General features: G+C 34.6%; 1 protein-coding gene across 13 annotated transcripts in view; it reads right to left on the bottom strand.

The window, feature by feature from the left end:
• The window catches only part of CCDC7 (coiled-coil domain containing 7), a 337,256-nt gene that overhangs the window by 204,032 nt on the left and 112,729 nt on the right, over positions 1 to 20,495 (bottom strand). For all 13 annotated transcript variants that reach the window (XM_073885468.1, XM_073885465.1, XM_073885467.1 and 10 more), the window contains 2 exons: positions 8,746 to 8,811; positions 3,339 to 3,557 (listed from right to left, as the gene is read on the bottom strand). In XM_073885468.1, the coding sequence (XP_073741569.1) occupies positions 3,339 to 3,557; positions 8,746 to 8,811 (285 nt within the window). The remainder of the gene's footprint in view (positions 1 to 3,338; positions 3,558 to 8,745; positions 8,812 to 20,495) is intronic.

Genomic DNA, 20,495 nt, shown 5'->3' on the forward strand with positions numbered 1-20,495 from the left:
TGTCTAAGCCACTAAGTTTTGGAGTAATTTATTATGTACCAAAAGATAACATAGTACTTTTTGTTCTTCATTCATTTTTTAACCAGATGAATTTTAAGAAACAAGGGAGGGAGAAACAGTGTTGAAAACAAAGAGAGCAAATTATGCAAAATCATGAAGGTGACAGAAAACATAGTGTGTTCCATGAACTTAAGGAAGTTCAATGTAGCTAAAGCATAAATATATGTTTGTACGTGTGTGTGCACACTCATGCTTACGAAGTCATGTGCAATGAATGGGTGGGGGGGGTGAGGGCTAATTAAAAATGAGGCTGGCATCTCAAGAAAGGACCAGATCTGACACCTTAACCCATAATTAGGAATTTGTACTTCAACCAAAGAATAATGGGAATCATTAAAGATTTTAGGCAAGAAGGTTAACATGAACAGATTTCAATTTGAAAGATGACTAGACATCAACATGGAGACTGGACAGAAGACAGTAAATTCTGGACAAAAGAACAGCAATTAGAATCCCGGTAGCATCCTGGGAATTGCCAGGAAAACCGGAAAAAATGGGCAAAATTTTATGGCTAATAATTGGATTGATTAAAAAAAAAAGAGAGACAAAAATGATTCTAGTTTCAGCAATTAGGTGTATGAGGATGCCAGAAAATTGTGACTAGTGGGAGAATAAGTAGTCTAAGAAGAAAGCAATTAGTTCCTTTTAGGACATGATGAGTTCTAGATGCTGTGGACCATTTCAGTAGGTAAATTCAGTAAGCTGATAGATAATAGGTCTGGCAATTAAGTGATATTTGGGTTTGACACAAGATTTATTTGGCGCTTGAAGCCATAAAGGTATATAAGCATGCTCAGAAAGAGTATGTGGAATAAAAAGAGAATCCAGGAGAGAAAACTCAGAGAAACACCAACAGTTAAAAAATGGGCAGTACAAGAGGAGACCAAAACACAGAAATATAAAGAAAACCAAGTAATTATTCTGTCTGTAAAACAAAATGCAGACTACATTAAAAATAAATGGTCAGGGGGCACCTGGGTGGCTCAGTGGGTTAAGCGTCTGCCTTCGGCTCGTGTCATGATCCCAGAGTCCTGGGATCAAGCCCCACATCAGGCTGCCTGCTCAGCGAGGACTCTGCTTCTCCTTCTCCATCTGCCCCTCCCCCTGCTTCTGTTCTCTCTCTCTCACTCTCTCAAATAAATAAATAAGATCTTTAAAAAAAAAAGAAAGAAGGAAAGAAATGGTCAAACATGATCAAGTAATGCTAAGAGGATAAGTGAGATAAAACTATAAAGCATCCTTCAGAATAAGATCAAGCAAATTGTTGTGACCTTGGCAAAAATAGTTTTAATATAGTAGTTGGGAAAAAAGGTTACACTTAAGTGAAGAATTACTATAAGGACATGGAGACAGTGAGTATGAACAACTTCTATTCCATCAAAATCCTCAGTAATGATTCCTGTTTCATTATTACCAGAGCAGGGCAATCCAAATAAATGATACTATATACAACATCCATGCAAAGAACCTAGTATATAGTAGGTGTTTTATAAGGATTGTTAAACTGAATATTTAATAGAAGAGGTGTGTGTTAATCTATTTAAAAACCACTAAAATTAAAAATCACTTGCCCAGGTTGCAGGTGATGAAGTTACCTGGTAAAATGCTTCAGGTAATGAAGTTGCTCTTTCAAAATCATCTTACTTTTTAATCTAACATTTTCTATTTAACTCGTCATATATGACAGACTTTATTTTGGTTATGGGGAAAATCCTGGGAAATAAAAAAACACTAGCCTATTAACAAAGTGAGGGTTCAAATGCAGCCACACAGACAGGAAAAGAAGATATCCTGACATGATTTTGAAGCCAGAAAGACCTACGTTTGAAGTCTAATTCAACATTACTATGATGTTGCATAGTTCGTTTATTTAGGCTCGTTTCATCTTCAAAATGGGGGTGCTTATAGCTATCTTGCTACTTATTGTGTAAATGATTGGTACCTATTACTTACTGTGTAAATGACTAGCACATATACATAAGATCACCAGCATATTTTATAATGATAGAGGATATAAAATGCCTAGCACATTTTAAATTGTGTTGCCACACTTTATCTTTGTTTTAAGCCAGTTCACAGAAACATGCATTTCTAAAAAATTTGCTTTTGTATTCAATTCAGGGCAAAAAACAAAAACAAAAAAACCCTAATAACCTTAATAATTTCTTTTTCACTAAGAGCAATTTTTTATCTTTCCAAGAAGAAACTGACATAGTTTGCAATTAAAATTATATACAATGGATTAAATAGATGTTGGGGATCAAGGAGAGCACTTGTGATGAGCACCAGATGTTATATATAAGAGTTGAATCACTAAAGTGTACACCTGAAATTAACATTACACTGTATGTTAACTAACTGGAATTAAAATAAAAACTTAAAAATTTATATACAAAAAAGATTAAAATAAGGATAAAATTACTGTGTGATGATAGTCTCCTTTAAAAAGCTAGAGTATTGGCCTTTAATTTTACTTTATTAATTTCCCATTTGCTAGTTTTACTATGCTATCTCTTATACACATAAACTCTTATTCTGAAAACAAGAAGGAAGGACACTAAAGAATATAAAATATTAAAGAAATGAGGGACCTGATAATACCTATCCTGCTAGAACAAAGACAAGCAAAATTATATTCTTGACAGTTTTGCTTTACTTCTTGAACTTTTTCCATTAATTGTTAATAAAGTTGCTTCTGTGTAGACTGTTATTTTCTTCTAAGGCAAGATTAATAAATCTCAATGTTCAAGAAAGAGCTTCTGAATCTACTGCACAACACAAACAAAAATACATTTTTTCAAGAATTTTTCCCCACAGATAATAGCTACACTTGCAGCGAGCAAAGCATAACATACATACTTAACAAGTCACTATATTGTACACCTGAAACTAATACAACATTGTGTGTCAACTGTACTTCAGTAAAAAGATAAATTTGAAAATGTTTCCCCATAGTTTAGCATTTATATTTAATTTTGTTAATTTATAGCAAAAATCTTTAGTCTATGAAATCCTATTTTTTTCTGGCTCTCAAATCTCGGGTGTTTATATCATCATTCAAAACCAATACATACCTAATTTATAAATTTGTATTCAAGAAAATAAATTGCTATAACCAAAGGTAAAAGACAAAAGGTCCAAGCAAAAAAACAGGGCATAGAGTTTTTTTGAAATAATGTATACAAATGAAGTAAACAACAATATAAAAGAAAATCTTACAGCACAGATTACTGTTTTTTCTGACTCTACTGTTTTCTCTATTTCAGTAATTTCCTTACCTCGGGATGTTCTTGGATTTTAGAATTTGTCTTTTGTCCACCTGAATCTGTAACTAGTGATTTCCTTCTTCTTCTCTCCAATGGTATATCTTTTGAATCTTCAACTTTTATTTTACTAATACCCATTTCCATTGTTGTCTTGGTCTTCCCTTCACTCTTAAGTAATTCTTTCCCTTGATTTAGGAAATAGTCAAGTTGATGCTTTGCTCGTTCAGCTTCCTGTTTTTAAAAAAGTAATGGTTTATCAAGCATTATGTGTAACATTTTTCTGTCAATATTACAACTTTCAGGAATAAGAATATATGCATGTCCACATTACTTCTCAATTTTATTTTTACTAAATTGGAGAAGCTGAATTAAACCACTGGTATAGTCCATAGTTGAATTAACCCATAGATTAAAATTAAAAACTGAAGAAATGCCGTCCACTTTGAGGGCTATTTTTATATCCCAGGAAGTTCTCCTATTATTTTTTTTCTCCTATTATTTTTTTAAAGCTCTAATTAATATAGAGGCATAATAAAACTAAATAAAAGTTATACATTAGAAAAGGTGATAGAATGTAACCAAGGTAATTAATACCTATAGTATCAAATAATAAAAGAAAATGTGGAAAATAATTTATTTCTTCTAGAATATAAGGTTTTTAAATGCTGCTTTTAATAATTTTTTACTTAGATCAACAAAAATAAAGTTCACAAATAATCTCACCACAAACAGAAAACTCACTGTTAAGATTTGATATATATCCTTTTTCATTATTTCTAAATATAACTAGTGCATATATGTATTTTTAAAATTTTTAGGCTCCTACTATACATACTTGATATGCTCTTTTTATTAAATAATGTCACAGATATGTTCCAATGACAATAAATGTACATCTAAATCAGAATAGCTGAGAGAAGTACATTTAATAGTATACTTTTATTCAGCAAATTTCTTATTAGGGACAATAAGAAATATTGGTAATATTATTGGTAATATTATTGGTAATTTAAAAATTTAAAAATTTTTGCTATTAAAATTTTTTATATTATACATACTTGTACAAAATCCCTGTACACCCTTTTCTTCCTTATGATAAATTTTTGTAACTGCAATGATTCAATGAAAAGCCTATGTTGTCCCAAAACTTTTGCCATATATTTTCTTCCAGAGAAGTATTGATTCATAGTAATAGAATTATATAAAAAATTACTTATTTTAGCATATATCTGCAAATATTAGACATTTCTGTTCCTAAAATTTTTATTGAAATGGTAAGTAAAAAAAAAATCTATCGCACTGTCATTTTAAGTTGCATTTATTTGATAACTAGTGAGGTTGGATATATTCATATGCATTTATTGCCCTTGTGTGTTTCTAGGTTATGACCTCCCTTTTGTGTCTATTTGGGGGAATATTTGGGGGAAGGGCATTCATATTTCTTATAGATTTGTAAAAGATCGTCATATAAAACATTCTGTTAAGAATTTGCATTTATCTTTATATCTAATGAATCTTTTACCATACAAAAGTTTTAAATTAATAATAGCCAAATATATTGCAATATTCCTTTGCAATATGATGCTTAGAAAACCTTGCTCTAGCCAAGACCATATAACTGTTACCCAGTGTTTATTCTAACATCATACTTCATTTATTAATTTTGGATCTTAAATCAAGCTGCAACTTATTTTGAGGTATGTCACAAACTATTACATGAGAACTAGTTTTTCATAGTAGTTTACTTTTTGTGACTATTTTGTCTTTCTATAAAAAAGTTTCAATAACTAAAACTACAATATACTAAATTATTACATTCCTTTGAATCTGTTTCTGGATTTTTTATTCAGAACCAAATCCAGAACCACATTGCGTTAGTTATTAGAGTATGTTACATTACATATTGATTTTTGAATGACCAAATCCTTATTATTCTTTTGTATAGTCACCAGTTTCTTATCTCAATATATTCTGTAATAATTCTGTTAAATTAAAAAATAATTCAATTTACATCCAGAAATAAATTGCTTTAAATCTATATATCAATTTGGAAAAAAGTAGAAGATTGAAATATTTATAATATTGAACCTTCAAAACCAAAAATATAAATTTCTATTTCTTCACTATTCATCTATATCCCTCAGTAAAGTATGTTTTTCTTCATTTAAAAAAAAACTCTATATGTTTTAAATATGCTACTCAGGTATTATAAATAGAATCATCTCTACACATGAAAAAATGCTCAACATCACTTGGCATCAGGGAAATACAAATCAAACCCACAATGAGATACCACCTCGCACCAGTTAGAGTGGCAAAAATTAACAAGTCAGGAAACAAGAAATGTTAGCAAGGATACAGAGAAAGGCGAACTGTCTTACAGTGTTGGTGGGAATGCAAGCTGGTACAGCCACTCTGGGAAACAGTAGGGAGTTTCCTCAAAAAGTTAAAAACAGAGCTACCCTACAAACCCGCAATTGCACTACTGGGTATTTACCCAAAGGATACAAATGTAGTGATCTGAAGGGGCACCTGCACCCCAATGTTTATAGCAACAATGTCCACAATCCAAACTATGGAAAGAGCCCAGATGTCCGTTGACAGATGAATGGACAAGAATACGTGGTGTGTATATATATATACACACATATACACATACATACATACGATGGAATATTACCCAGCCATCAAAAAGGATAAAATCATACCATTTACATGACATGGATGGAACTGGAGGGTATTATGCTAAGTGAAATAAGTCAATCAGAGAAAGACAATTATCATATGGTTTCACTCATATGTGGAATTTAAGAAACAAAACAGGATCATAGAGGAAGGGAGGGAAAAATGAAGTAAGATGAAATTAGAGACAGAGACAAACCATAAGAGACTCTTAACTATGGGGAAAAAACTGAGGGTTGCTGGAGGGGAGGTGGGTGGGGGATGGGGTAACTGGGTGATGGGCATTAATGAGGGCACTTGATGTAATGAGCACTGGGTGTTATATGCAACAGATGAATAATTGAACTCTACATCTGAAACTAGTGGTACACTATATGTTAACTAAATGAATTTAAATAAAATAAGCAAAATAAATAAATAAGTAAATAAATAGAATCATCTCCATTATGGTTTCTAAATAGTTGTTTTGTATAAAAAGGAAACCTATTGCTTTTTTCCTTTTCCTTTCTTTAAATTTTAACTCCTGTGTAGTTAATGTGCAGTGTTGTATTAGTTTCAGGTATACAAAATGGTGACTTACCATATATTACTCAGTGCTCATCAAGATAAGTGCACTCTTAATCCCCTTCCACTATTTCACACACCTTCCCAACCACCTCCCCTCTGGTAACCATCTGTTTGCTCTCTGAAGTTAAGAGTCTGTTTCTTGGTTTGTCTCTCTCTCTTCTTTTTCCTTTGTTTGTTTTTTCTTTTTTTAAAGATTTATTTGAGAGAGAGAGCATGAGCAGAGGGGAGAGGCAGAAGGAGAAGCAGGCTCACTGCTGAGTAGGGAGCCCGACATGGGACTGATTCCAGGGTCCCAGGATGATGACCTGAGCCGAAGGCTAATGCTTAACTGACTGAGCTACCCAGACGTCCCTGTTTGTTTTGTTTCTTAAATTCCACATATGAGTGAAATCATATAGTAACTGTCTTTCTCTGACTGGCTTACTTTGCTTACCATTATACTCTCTAGCTGCATCCATATTGTTGCAAATGGAAAGATTTTGTTCCTTTTTATTGCTGAATAATATTGCATTATATATATATATATATATAACATATATAGTCATATATGTAACACAACACATATAACATATATATATAACATACATGTTATATATATATAACATCTTTATCTATCAACCTTCAGTCATCTGCAGAACTCTCTGCCTATTGTTGACAGTATTTGGTCCCTGGCTGTGGTGGAGCACATTTTACAAGGTACACACCAGTCTGTTAGTGAAATGAGACCTGCCACTGCTTCTGTGGCAGTGGACCAGTGCTGCATGGGTAGGGCACACAATTTTAACAAGGTTGCAGGTTGGGCTTCCATAGGGCCTGCCACCACTGCCAGGACCAAGAGGACCAAAATGAGTAGAAAACAAGAGAGGAGGTATTGGTGAAGTTGGCATGGGTCTTCTGGGGAAAGGACCCACAGCACTGGAACTGAGGCAAATGGGAAGTTTGGGTCTACTGAAGGGTGAGAGGGTGGGGCTTAGTGTAATGTACTGAATGTTGGCGTCATGCTGGTTCCTAGAGATGGCCTTATGTTTATGCTGGAAGGTAGGGAAGAGTGAAGACACCTAACACCTCCTTTGTTCCTAGAGGGGTTTCCCTTTGATTCTCACCACTCTGAGATGAGTAAATAACTCTCCCTCCCATATACTCCAAGCATTTTTCAAACTGCTGCTACTATACCTCCATAAGTACCTCCATAAGTTGTTTATTGTGCTGTCTCATTAAAGACAGTACTCCACTTCCTAATACCCTCAGGGCTCTCTCAGAGACAGCCTGCTCATTTTGAAAATTCCAGGCGTTAAGTCCTGCTACTTGTAAGAACTCACAAAATTTGGAGACTCTTGTTTTCAAAGTCAGATGTTATGGAGATTCATCTTCTCCCTGTAGGCTCCCCAGTGTAACAGTCTGCTTCTCTTCCCTCTTTTTACTCACAGTGTCCCTTCCTCCTGGGGACAGTCCCACATGCATGTTTAGCTCCCCATCATGTCCTCACCCTGCCTACCCTTTTCAATGTGGCCTCTTCTCTACCTTTAACTGCAGAGTTTGTTCTGCCAGCCTTCAGGTTGTTTTCTGGGTTATTTATGCTGATATGAGTGTTATCTAGCTATATCTGTAGGATGAGCTGTGCTTAGGGTCCTCCTATTCTGCCATTTTCCCAGCTCCTTCCATTGTTTTTTTATATCTATTTTGTCTTCAGCCACATTTTGGACTTATATCATTAATACATTTGTGTATTATCTTGCATTTTTTCAAAGGAAAAGTGATATAAAAATAATTATACTTTTGTCTATCCACTTATGAAAATGTTTGTAGCTTTTTTCATTTCCTTAATCACTTAACAAGAATTTCATAAAGAGTAGTAAAAACCAATATCCTAGTTTAATTGGATTGAGCTGGAATGCCTGCATTATTGTCCACATAACAGTGTCTCAGTTTGAAATAGATTTATTTTATTTGATTAAGGAAATTTACTTTTCTTTCTAGTTGTTTTGAATAAGAATGAATATTAAATTTTATTAATATATTCCTAGTACATAAAATGAAAGTACTTTAAATCTGGAAAAATAGTACAATACATAAACCTATTAGTTTTCAAGGTCAAAATTATTCATTTAAAGTTGTTTACAGATATTTCTTTCACTTGTTAACAATTTTAAAAGAACATAATGTAATTTACCTGGAGAGCCTGTTTCAGTTGTTCCTGAAGGACTTTGTTCTCAATTTCCAGAGCATGTGCTACTTTCTACGATATAATATAAGGGGGGAAATGCATTCATTTTAGTATTTCTGTTTCTATGAATTTATTGTTACAATTATTATCTTTCTAAAATACACAGATAGCCAAGATGATGACTGAAGCACACACATTACTTGCACTTTTCTCAGGAATAATGGTGGATAATTTCTGCAGCTGTATCATCCTATTGATTTTCTACAGGAAAACTGACTTGAATCTGATAAATTATTACTACAGTAAGTTAAATATTTCATTTTTCCTTTTCTCTAGGCCTGAAATATTTAAATACAAACATTTCAAATTTTATGAAAAGAAGCAACTCTACTCTTAGTGAAAAATAAACATAGTTTTGACTTTGTGAGAATGAATGGATTCTGTTACACATGAAATGTCTCAGCAATTCTCCATCAGATCAGAGACAGTTTGAGGAATCATATCTAAAATCCCAGCTCTGTTTCTGGAATAGCAGGGCAAGTTCCTACAGGACAGACCCTGCCACACATAAAAACTACAAACTCGGAACAAAATATAAATATCAACACTGGATAGCAACCAAGAATAGGTAGATTCTTGAAAGAAGGTGATGCTTGGAAGAAGAAAGAGTCCTAGGTAAGATTCTTGTTTCCTGGCTTCTAGTCTGAGGGCAAGCCCTACCTGGGCCAGACAGGGCATCTAATAGCTGATTAAAAAAAAAAATGAGTTTTTACACCTTACAAACCAGAGGAAGGAAATCAGGGCAATCATAACCACTGAAAAACTTAGGGGCAGTCACACAAAGAAGAGAGAATGAGAGAAGGAGACTCAAACTCTGTATAAACCCTTCCCAACTGCCCCCCACAAGCCCTGAACCACATACACATAGGGAAGACTAAGCAGCCTACCAAAACCTAAAAGAACTGATATGCAATTTGAGCTGCTGCCTAAACACAGAATTTTCATTTTGCATCCAATAATGTTAAGTATATTAATGCAAAACAAACAAAAATAAACCATACCAGAAGAATATAGCAGAATCCAGAGTTTGAAAAACATGATATTCCCAATATTCAGAATACAATTTAGAATTACTTGACACTTAAAGAAACAGCAAAATGAGACTTACTCATATGATAAAAAACAATCTACAGAGAGTGATCTCAAGATAGATTTGATTTTAAAATTAGTGTACAAGAATTTTAAAGCAGCTATTATAACAATACCCAAAGGAAGGGCAAATATGTTCATAATGAAGGAAATAATAAAAATTCCAGATTACTATGACCTATAAAAAACAGCCAATGTAAATTACAGTAGAGAAAAATACAGTACCTGAATTTTAAAAATTTAAAGGATGAGCATAGGTACAAATTGGATAGAACAGTGGAAAGAGTCAGACCATTTGAAGACACATCAGTAGAAAATACCTATCTAAAGACATAAGAACAAATATTTAAAAATGAAGAGGGACTGAGGAACATTTGGAATACTATCAAATATCTAACTTGTAATTGCTTTCTTATAAGGAAAAGAGAGAAAGTGATAGAAAAAATGGTTGAAAAAGTAGCTGAAAATTTCTCAAATTTGGCAAGATTTACATACTCAAGATGCTCAGCAAACCCCAAGTTGATGTATATAAAGAAAATCATGCCTACACATCAGAGTGAAATGTTGAAAACCAAGTGAAAAGAGAAAATCTTAAAAGTAGATGAAGAGAATGCCAAATTACACAAGAGAAATATTGACTTAAATGACTGCTTCTCTTCAGAAAAATGTGAATTTTAAGTGAAAATGGAAAATCATCTTCAAAGCATAGAGCAAATGTTTCTCTTCTGAAAGTGTTATCTTAAGAAACAGAAGAAAGATTTAAATCTATATTTTTATTCTCATTGAAATTTGAGAGAATACAAATACAACATCTATAAAAACAGAAAAAGGTAATAACGAAGACAAAAGCCTTCTAGCTACTGTTCAAGAGATCTCTAGCTAGGACTATAATGTACTGAGGAAACTCACATTCATAAATAGGCACAGAAATATAACAAGCCATCTACTGGGACTAAGTAACTTCAGAGAGGAAGACCAATTTGAATGATACAAAGAGGTATTCCCACTAAGGCAGATCTAAAGGGACAGACAGAAAATAACTACAAGAAAACAGAACTCAGAAAGCTCTGATGGATGCAATTATAGCCATAAATTAAGATCCACTGAGATTATTTTTTAAACATAGTTTTGAACTTAAAATGTCAAGAGGGAAGACACTATTGGAATTCCTGGGAAGACGGCAGAGTAGGAAGATCCTAACTTCACCTCATCCCACAGAAACAAATAGATAACACATCAGTGCAAATAACCCAGGAAAAGACACAAAGACTGGCAGAACAAACTCCATAACTAAATGTAGAGAAAAGGCTACATCGAAGAAGGTAGGAAGGGTGGAGACACTGTAGGGACCTAAATGGATAGTGGGCCATGCATGGGATTGGGGTGGTCTGTTGGCACAGAGAGGGGTAAGAAATAGACTATCACACTGGAGACCCTGAACAGGGAAGATGAATCCCCATAGCATTTGGCTCTGAAAATCAGAGGGGCCAGATTTCATGAGTTCTTACAACCAGCAGGATTTAACCCTAGAATTTTCAAAAATCAGTGGCTCCACTCTAAAAGAGCCTGGAGGGTATTAGGAAGCTGAGTCCCCAGGCTTAAAGAGAAAGCACAACTGCTAGTAAGATACAGCTTAGAAGCAGCAGTTTCAAAAATATTTGGGCATATAAGAGGGAGAGTTAGTTAGTAATCCCAGAGTTCACTGAGGAACTTCTCCAGGAAAAAAGGAGCTAGCAGGTGCCATTTCCTTCCCCGTCCCACAGCATAATCACATAGCCACATGTGGGAACCAGCCAAGCACTGGCGTTCACTACCTAACTTCCCTACACCATCCCTTCCCCCCTCCAGCTGAGGCTGCCTCAGTCCCAAAACTGTGGGTCCCCTCCCCAGAAAACCAGTGCAAACCATGCCAACACTGCATCTCCTGAATTCTTGCGGAGGACAAGTCCATATTATTAAGACTACACTCCCCTGAGCAGCTGTGGCTGGCTCGGTCTCAGCAGTGGCTACGCATCCCTGTGGGAAGAAGACAGACACAGCCTTATTAAAAGAGCATGCCCCACTACTTTCAAGGGCAAGAGATGTAACTGACTTTCCTAACACACAGAAACAGACACAGAGAGTTAGACAAAATGAGGAAACAGAGGAATATGTCCCAAATTAAAGAACAAGACAAATCATAGCAAGGGACCTAAGTGAAACAGATGTGTTATGCCTGATAGAGAATTTAAAGTAATGATTATAATGATATTCAGTGGACTTGAGAAAAGAATAGAAGATGTCAATGAGATCCTTAACAAAGAGATTAAAAAGAAAACAATCAGAGATCAATAATATGATAATTGAAATTAAAAATACACATGATGGAATAAATAGCAGGCTAGAGGGAGCAGAAGAACAAATTAATAACCTGGAAGACAGAATAATGGAAAGTATTTGAGCAAAGTAAGTGAGAGAAAAAAATATATATACAAAATGAGAACAGACTTAAGGAACTCAGTGACTTCATCAAGCATAATAATATTCACAGTATAGGGATCCTAGAAGGAGAGACAAAAGGGGGCAGAAAATTTATTTAAAGAAATAATAGCTGAAAACATCCCTAATCTGGGAAAGGAAACAGATATCCAGATCCAGAAAGCAGAGATCCCCCAACAAAATCAACCCAGGGAGGTCCACACCAAGACATCTGCTAATCACAATGTAGTGATAAAGAGAAAATTTTTTAAGCAGCAAGAGAAAAAACTATTACATACAAGGGAAACCACATAAGGATATCAGCTGGTTTTCAGCAGAAACTTTGCAGGCTAGAAAGGAGTGCCATGATAAATTCAAAGGGCTGAAAGGGAGAAATCTGCAGCCAATAATACTCTATTCGGCAAGGCTATAATTCAGAATAGAAACAGCGATAAAGAGTTTCTCAGACAAATAAAAACTAAAGGAGTTCATGACCACTAAACCGTCCCCACAAGAAATATTAAAGAGGACTCTTAGAGTGGAAAGGAAAGACCATAAGTGAGAATATGAAAAGTACAAAACACAACAAAAGTAAAAATAAGTCTATCTGCAAATATCAGTGAAGGGATTCACAAAATAAAAGGATTTATAATATGACACCACATACCTAAAATGGGAGAGAGTGAGAGAGTAACGAATGGGTTCCAATTTAAGTGACCATCAACTTCATACAGATTGTTACATGCAATGTTCTATACAAACCTAATGGTAACCCCCAAACCCAAATCCAGTAATAGATATGCAAAGAATAAGAAAAAGAAATCCCAGTATATCACTAAAGAAAGCCAGCAAATGATTAAAGATAGCAGGAGCTAAAGGGATCAGAGAAAAACTACAGAAACAACCAGAAAACATGTAACAAAATGGCAATAAATATATATCTATCAATAATTACTTTGAGTATAAATGGATTAAACACTCCAGTCAAAGGACATAGGGATACAGAATGGATAAAAAAACAAGACTCATCTATAGGCTGCCTACAAGAAACTAATTTCAGACCTGAAGTGACCTGCAGATTGAAAGTAAGGGAATGGAGAAACATCATGCAAATAGATGTCAAAAGAAAGCTGGAGTAGCAATACTTATGTCAGACAAAATAGACTTTAACAAGACTGTAATGAGAGACAAAGAAGGACACTATATTATAATAAAAGTGGACAATCTAACAAGAAGATACAATTGTAAATTTTATGCACCCAACGTGGGATCACCAAAATACATAAAATGGTTAATTATAAAAATAAAGGAACTAATCCATAGTAAGAAGAGGATTTTAACACCCCACTTACATCAATAGACAGATCATCCAAACAGAAAATCAGCAAGGAAACAGTGGTTTTGAATGAATGACATACTAGACCAGATAAATAACAGATATATTCAGAAAATTCCATTCGAAAACAGCAGATTACACATTCTTTTCAAGTACATATGGAACATTCTCCAGAATAGACCACATATGAGGGCGCCTGGGTGGCTCAGATGGTTAAGTGTCTGCCTTTGGCTCAGGTCATGATCCCAGGGTCCTGGGATCGAGTCCCGCATCGGGCTCCCTGCTCCTTGGGAGCCTGCTTCTCCCTCTGCTTCTCTCTCTCTCTCTCTCTCCCCACCTCTGTCGCTCATGAATAAATAAATAAAATCATTAAAAAAAAAAAAGACTGCAACATCCTTTAAAAAAAAAAAAGAATAGACCACATATGAGACTACAAACAAGCTTCAAGAAATTCAAAAAGATCAAAGTAGTACCCTGTACCTTTTCTGACCACAATGCTATGAAACTAGAAATCTACCACAAGAAAAACCTGGAAAGACTACTAATATATGGAGGTTAAATAACATGCTACTAGACAATGAATGGGTCAACCAAGAAATCGAAGAAGAAATCAAAAACTACATGGAGAAAAATGAAGCAAAAACAGAACAGTCCAAAATCTTTGGGATGCAGCAAAGGCAGTTCAAACAGGAAATTTTATAGCAATAAGGCCTACTTCAAGAAGGAAGAAAAATCTCAAATAAGCAACCTAACCTTACACCTAAAGGAGAGAGAAAAAAAAGAAAAAGCAAAACCCAAACCCAAGAGAAGGAAGGGAATAATAAAAATTACAGCAGAAATAAACGATACAGAATTTAAAAAAAAAAAAACAATAGAACAGATCAATGAAACCAAGAGCTGGTTCTTTGAAGAGATGGACAAAATTGGTAAACCTCTAGACAGACTCATTAAAAAAAGAGGACTCTAATAAAACAAAATCACAAATGAAAGAGAAGAAATAACAAATGACACCACAGTAATACAAAAAATTATAAAAGAATATTATGCAAAATTATATACCAACAAATTGGACAACCTGGAAGAAATGGATAAATTCCTAGAAACATACAACCTACCAAAAATGATGCACGAAGAAATAGAAAATTTGAACAGAGTGATTACCAGGAAAGAAATTGAATCAGTAATCAAAAAAATCCCAACAAAGAAAAGTCCAGGACCAGAGGACCTCACAGGCAAATTCTACCAAACATTTAAAGAAAAGTTAATACCTATTTTTCTCAAACTATCCGCAAAAAATAGAAGACAAAGGAATGCTTCCAAAATCATGCTATTAGGCAAGCATTACCCTGATACCAAAACCAAATAGACACCACAAAAAAAGAGAATTGTTACCCAATATCTCTGATGAACACAAATGTAAAAACCCTCAACAAAATACTAGTAAACCATATCCAACAATACATTAGAAACATCATTCACCACAATCAAGTGTATTCCTGCAATGCAAGGTTGGTTCAATAATTTCATGATGCATGACATCAACAAAAACCATAAGATCATTTCAACAAATGTAGAAAAAGTATTTGACAAGGTATAACATCCATTCATAATAAAAATCCTCAACAAAGTAGTTTAACAAGAACATACCTCAACATAATAAAGGCCTTATATGAAAAACCCACAGCCAACATCATACTCAATTATGAATAACTGAGAGCTTTTCCCCTAAGGTCAGGAACAAGACAGGAAGGTCCACTTTTTTTTTTTTTTAAGATTTCATTTATTTATTTAATTGACAGAGAGAGAGAGACAGCGTGAGAGGGAACACAAGCAGGGGGAGTGGGACAGGGAGAGCAGGCTTCTGGCTGAGCAGGGAGCCAGATGCGGGGCTCGATCCCAGGACCCTGGGATCACAACCTGAGCCGAAGGCAGTTGCTTAACCAACTGAGCCACCCAGGCGCCCAAGGATGTCCACTTTCATCACTTTTATTCAGCATTGTACTAGAAATCCTAGCCAAAGGAATCAGACAACAAAAAGAAATAAAAGGCATCAAACTGGTAAAGAAGAACAAATTTTCACTATTTGCAGATGACATGATACCATATATAGAAAACTCAAAACACTCCACAAAAAAAACCTACTAGAACTGATCACTGAATTTAGTAGGGTACAAAATAAATGTACAAAAATCTGTTGAATTTCTATACACTAATAATGAAGCAGTAGAAAGAGAAATTAAGAAAATAATCCCATTTACAATTACACCAAAAACATAAGATACCCAGGGATAAATTTAACCAAAGAGGTGAAGGACCTATACTCTGAAAAGTATAAAACATTGATGAAAGAAATTGACAATGACACACAGAAATGGAAAGACATTCCAGGCTTATGGACTGGAAGAATAAATAGTGTTAAAATGTCTATACTGGGATGGCTGGGTGGCTCAGTTGGTTAAGCATCTGCCTTCGGCTCAGGTCATGATCCCAGAGTCCTGGGACTGGGTTCCACATCAGGCTCCCTGCTCAGTGGGGAGCCTGTTTCTCCCTCTGCCTGCCACACCCCCTGCTTGTGCTCTCTCTCTGACAAATAAATAAATAAAATCTTTTAAAAATAATAATAAAAATAATAGTAAAATAAAATAAAATGTCTATACCATCCAAAGCAATCTACAGATTTAATGCAATCCCTATCAAAATACCAATAGTATTTTTCACAGAACTAGAACAATCCTAAAATTTATATGGAACCACAAAAGACCTCAAATAGCCAAAGCAATCTTGAAATTGAAAAGCAAAGCTGGTGGTATCACAATTCCAGATTTCAAGTTCTATTACAAAGCCATAGTAATCAAAATAGTACAGTACTGGCACAAAAATAGACACATAGATCAATGGAACAGAATATAAAACACAGAAATAGGCTCCATGATTATAAGGTCAATTAATCTTCAACAAAGCAATAAACAATATGCAACGGGAAAAAGACATTCTCTCCAACAAATGGTGTTGGGAAAATTGGACAGCAACATGCAAAAGAATGGAATTGGACCACTTTCTCATAGCATACACAAAAATAAACTCAAAATGGTTTAAAAACTTAAATGTGAGACCTGAGACCTTAAAAATCCTAGGAGAGAACTCAGGCTTTAATTTCTCTGACATTGACCACAGCAAAATGTTTCTAGATAGGTCTCCTGAGGCAAGGGAAATAAAAACAAAAATAAACTGTCAGGACTACATCACAATAAAAAGTTTCTGCACAGTGAAGGAAATAATCAATAAAACCAAAAGGCAACCTATGGAATGGGAGATATTTGCAAATGACATATCTGATAAAGGGCTAGTATCCAAATAAATAGAGACCTGATACAACTCAACACCTAAAAAACAAATAATCCAATTAAAAAATAAGATATGAACAGATATTTCTCCAAAGACATCAAGATGACCAACTGAAAAATGAAAAGATGCTCAACATCACTCATCATCAGGAAAATGCAAATCAAAACTACACTGAGATACTACCCTATACCTGTCAGAATGACTAAAATCAAAACACAAGAAACAACAGGTGTTGGTGAGGATGGGGAAGAAAAGGAACCCTGGTGCAGTGTTGGTGGGAATGCAAGCTGCAGCAGCCACAGTGGAAAACAGTATGGAGCTTTCCCAAAAAGTTAAAAACTGAACTACCTTAGGATCCAGTAAATCCCACTACTAGGTATTTACCAAAAAAAATACAAAAACACTAATTCAAAGGGATAACTGCCCAGCTAGCTCAGTCGGTAGAGCATGAGACTCTTAATTCAAAGGGATACATGCACCTCTATGTTTATTTCAGCATTATTTACAATAGCCTAATTACTGAAGTAATTCAAGTGTCTATCAGTAAGTGAATGGGTGTAGAAGATGTGGTGTGTGTATATATACACATATATACACACACACACATATACACATTCCATTGTGTGTCCATATATTCCATTGTGTGTGTCATATATATACACATATATATATGATGTAAGTGACACCAGCTTCATAGATTGTTACTTGCAATGTTCATAAGAAAGAACAGAATCTTTACATTTCCAACAATACGGATGGAGCTAGAGAGTATAATGCTAAGCATAATAAGTCAGTCAGAAAAATGACAAATACCATATGATTTCACTCATATGTGGAATTTAACAAAACAAATGAACAAAGGCAAAAAGAGAGAGAAAGGCAAACCAAGACACAGACTCATAACTATAGAGAACCAACAGATGGTTACCAGAGGGGAGGTGTGTGAGGGGGTGGGTGAAAGAGGTGATGGGGTTTTAAAGAGTACACTTATTATGATGAGCACTGAATAATATATGGAATTGTTGAATCACTATATTGTGAAACTAATATGAGGCTGTATAATAACTATATCAGAATTAAAATAAAAAACAATTTAAAAAAGTCAAGAGGAAGTGGAAAGGAGAAAGGCTATTTTTGAGAATAGGTTTAGAACTATTGTCAAGTAAATGGAATAAATATTTCATAGTGCAAGCAAACACATAAATAGAAGCCAAGACCAAAAATATAGAAAATTTAAAAATTAGATCTAGGAATCATAATATCCAAATATTAGTTTCATAAGGGTAAAAGAAAAAAAATAATAAAATAAGTAGGAAAATAAAACTTAGTTGATTAAATAAAAAAATTAAGATCTGGTAAAAATTTCTATACTTCAATGAGAAATAAAGGTAAGAAGTAAGAAGACTGGGTCCCAAATAACATCAAACTACTATACCTACCTGAAACTCTCTACCCAAATTTTCCAGGAGAGAAAAATAATATTCTGTCATGTTTAAGCTATTGAATTGTACAGGGTCTCTCTATATAGCAGCCTAGCCTATTTACTAATAAAAATAGAGTTAAATAAAGCAAATCTAGATTTAATTGAATTTTATATAAAGAGAGAAAGGGAAGGGAGAGAAAGAAAGAGAAGTCTCCACTTATGGTAGACTAAAATGGCCATAAATTCTTTACAGTAGCTCCCCTCAAATATGGAGTCCATTTCTTCAACTCCTCAAAACTGGACTGCCCTGTGACTTGCTTTGGCCAATAGGATACAATGAAAATGGCAGTATCTGAGGTCTGAGCTTATTAGGCCTCAAGACATCTTCCAGGATTCTTTTGCTCTTGCTGCTGGGAATCCTTCTGTAAAATACCCTGGGCTAGCCTCCTAGAGGATAAGAGACTAGAAAGAGGTCCCATCTGTCATAGATGTCCCAGCTGGGACTTCATATATATGAATAAAGCTATCTAAGATCATCCAACCCAAGCCAAGCCTTCCCATAGAGAACACTTAACCAGTCACTAAGAGAAATAATGAATATCTGTGGTTTCAAATCACCAAGGTTTGGAATACTTTGTTATTTAAGAAAACATAACTTATGTAGCAATAGAAAATGTGTATTGTTTTATGTCATTAGAACATTTACAAAAATTGAATACTGTGTTGGATTATTTCCACAATTTTTCCCACTCTATGCCACTCTTCCTCGTGAATTTTGGCTAACCTTATGACTTCCTTAAAGAATGTGGTGGAAATCTTTCAATCCGACAGTCTAACAAGCTTTACAGGTTTAGGTTTGCCAGTGTGGAAAATTGATATTGGAAGCTGAAAAGCAGGGTAAGGACTCTGTTATGTAGTTATAGAATAATTAACAAAACTCAGGCCTAGAGTAACTTGCAGGGTTAAAAACATACCTAATAAACTTGTGGATCTGGCTAAGGAAATTTCCAGCCAGAATGCTAAAAATACTATTTGGCTTATACTACTGAATGCAATAAAGTTATTGCAAGAGAAATAAACTAAAGAAAGAACTGTTCAATTTTAAAGCAGATATTAGAAGACATATAGAGAATCCAGGACAGTATCTCCAGCCCACAAAAGAAATTCTCAAAGTAAGAAATTACTTTAGGGCAAAGATCAAAGTCATAGTACTGACAGTAAAATGTAGTCACAGAGTCAAAGTCAAATCAAGGGTGTAACTACAAGACTCCCTGTTAAGACTTCAGAAACACTTAAATATTCTTTGTGGATCCTCCAAAGACAAAAGAACTTGAATAATCTTGAAGGTATTGTCCTGTAGAACCCTGACATGCTTTAAGTAAAAAGAAGTCTATCCCAGAAAGAATTATGGTTGTAGCCTTGGGGTATAAGAATGAACAGTAACATACATAGAAAACAAATTTTTAAGAGAAACACCATCATATTAGACTAAAAAAGACAGCAATATTTCAAAATGAAAAGAGATCTCTAGGTCCCCAATAATAGATGAATAGGAAGCAGGCTGAGTGAGCTATTCAGCTGCAAATGTGGGCAATTTCTTATGGTAAAGGAATGATTCAGAGAGTAGAATATATGTACCACATTGCAAAATAAGGGCCACTGTATTTTGGATTAGGAAATCATTCCCAGGGAGCAAAACTAGACCTCAATCAAAGTACCTACCCCACCCTGAAAGTCAGGAGAACTGGTGACTCGTGTCTAGTTAGATTTCAGGATTGCCTTCTGTTTTCCCCCTATTTGAATACGAGTGTCTATTGCAATTATCCTATCCTTTTCTCAATAGTATGCGTTAAGTATGTGTTGGGAGGGATAGGGTAGGGTAACTTCCCTTTTTAGATAGCAGATCTCCAAATCAAGAATAGCTCTGTCAAGAACCCATATCTAGACCTGGTACAGATAATAAGACCCTAGACTTTAAGATAAAACTAGAGTGTAATGAGATTTTAGAAGGAAGGGGTGAGCACATTTTGCCCGTGGAAGAAACAT

This window comes from Callorhinus ursinus, unplaced genomic scaffold (assembly GCF_003265705.2).
Source record: "Callorhinus ursinus isolate GAN/ISIS: 27379988/994484 unplaced genomic scaffold, GSC_fseal_2.0 scaffold62, whole genome shotgun sequence".
Taxonomy (NCBI): domain Eukaryota; kingdom Metazoa; phylum Chordata; class Mammalia; order Carnivora; family Otariidae; genus Callorhinus; species Callorhinus ursinus.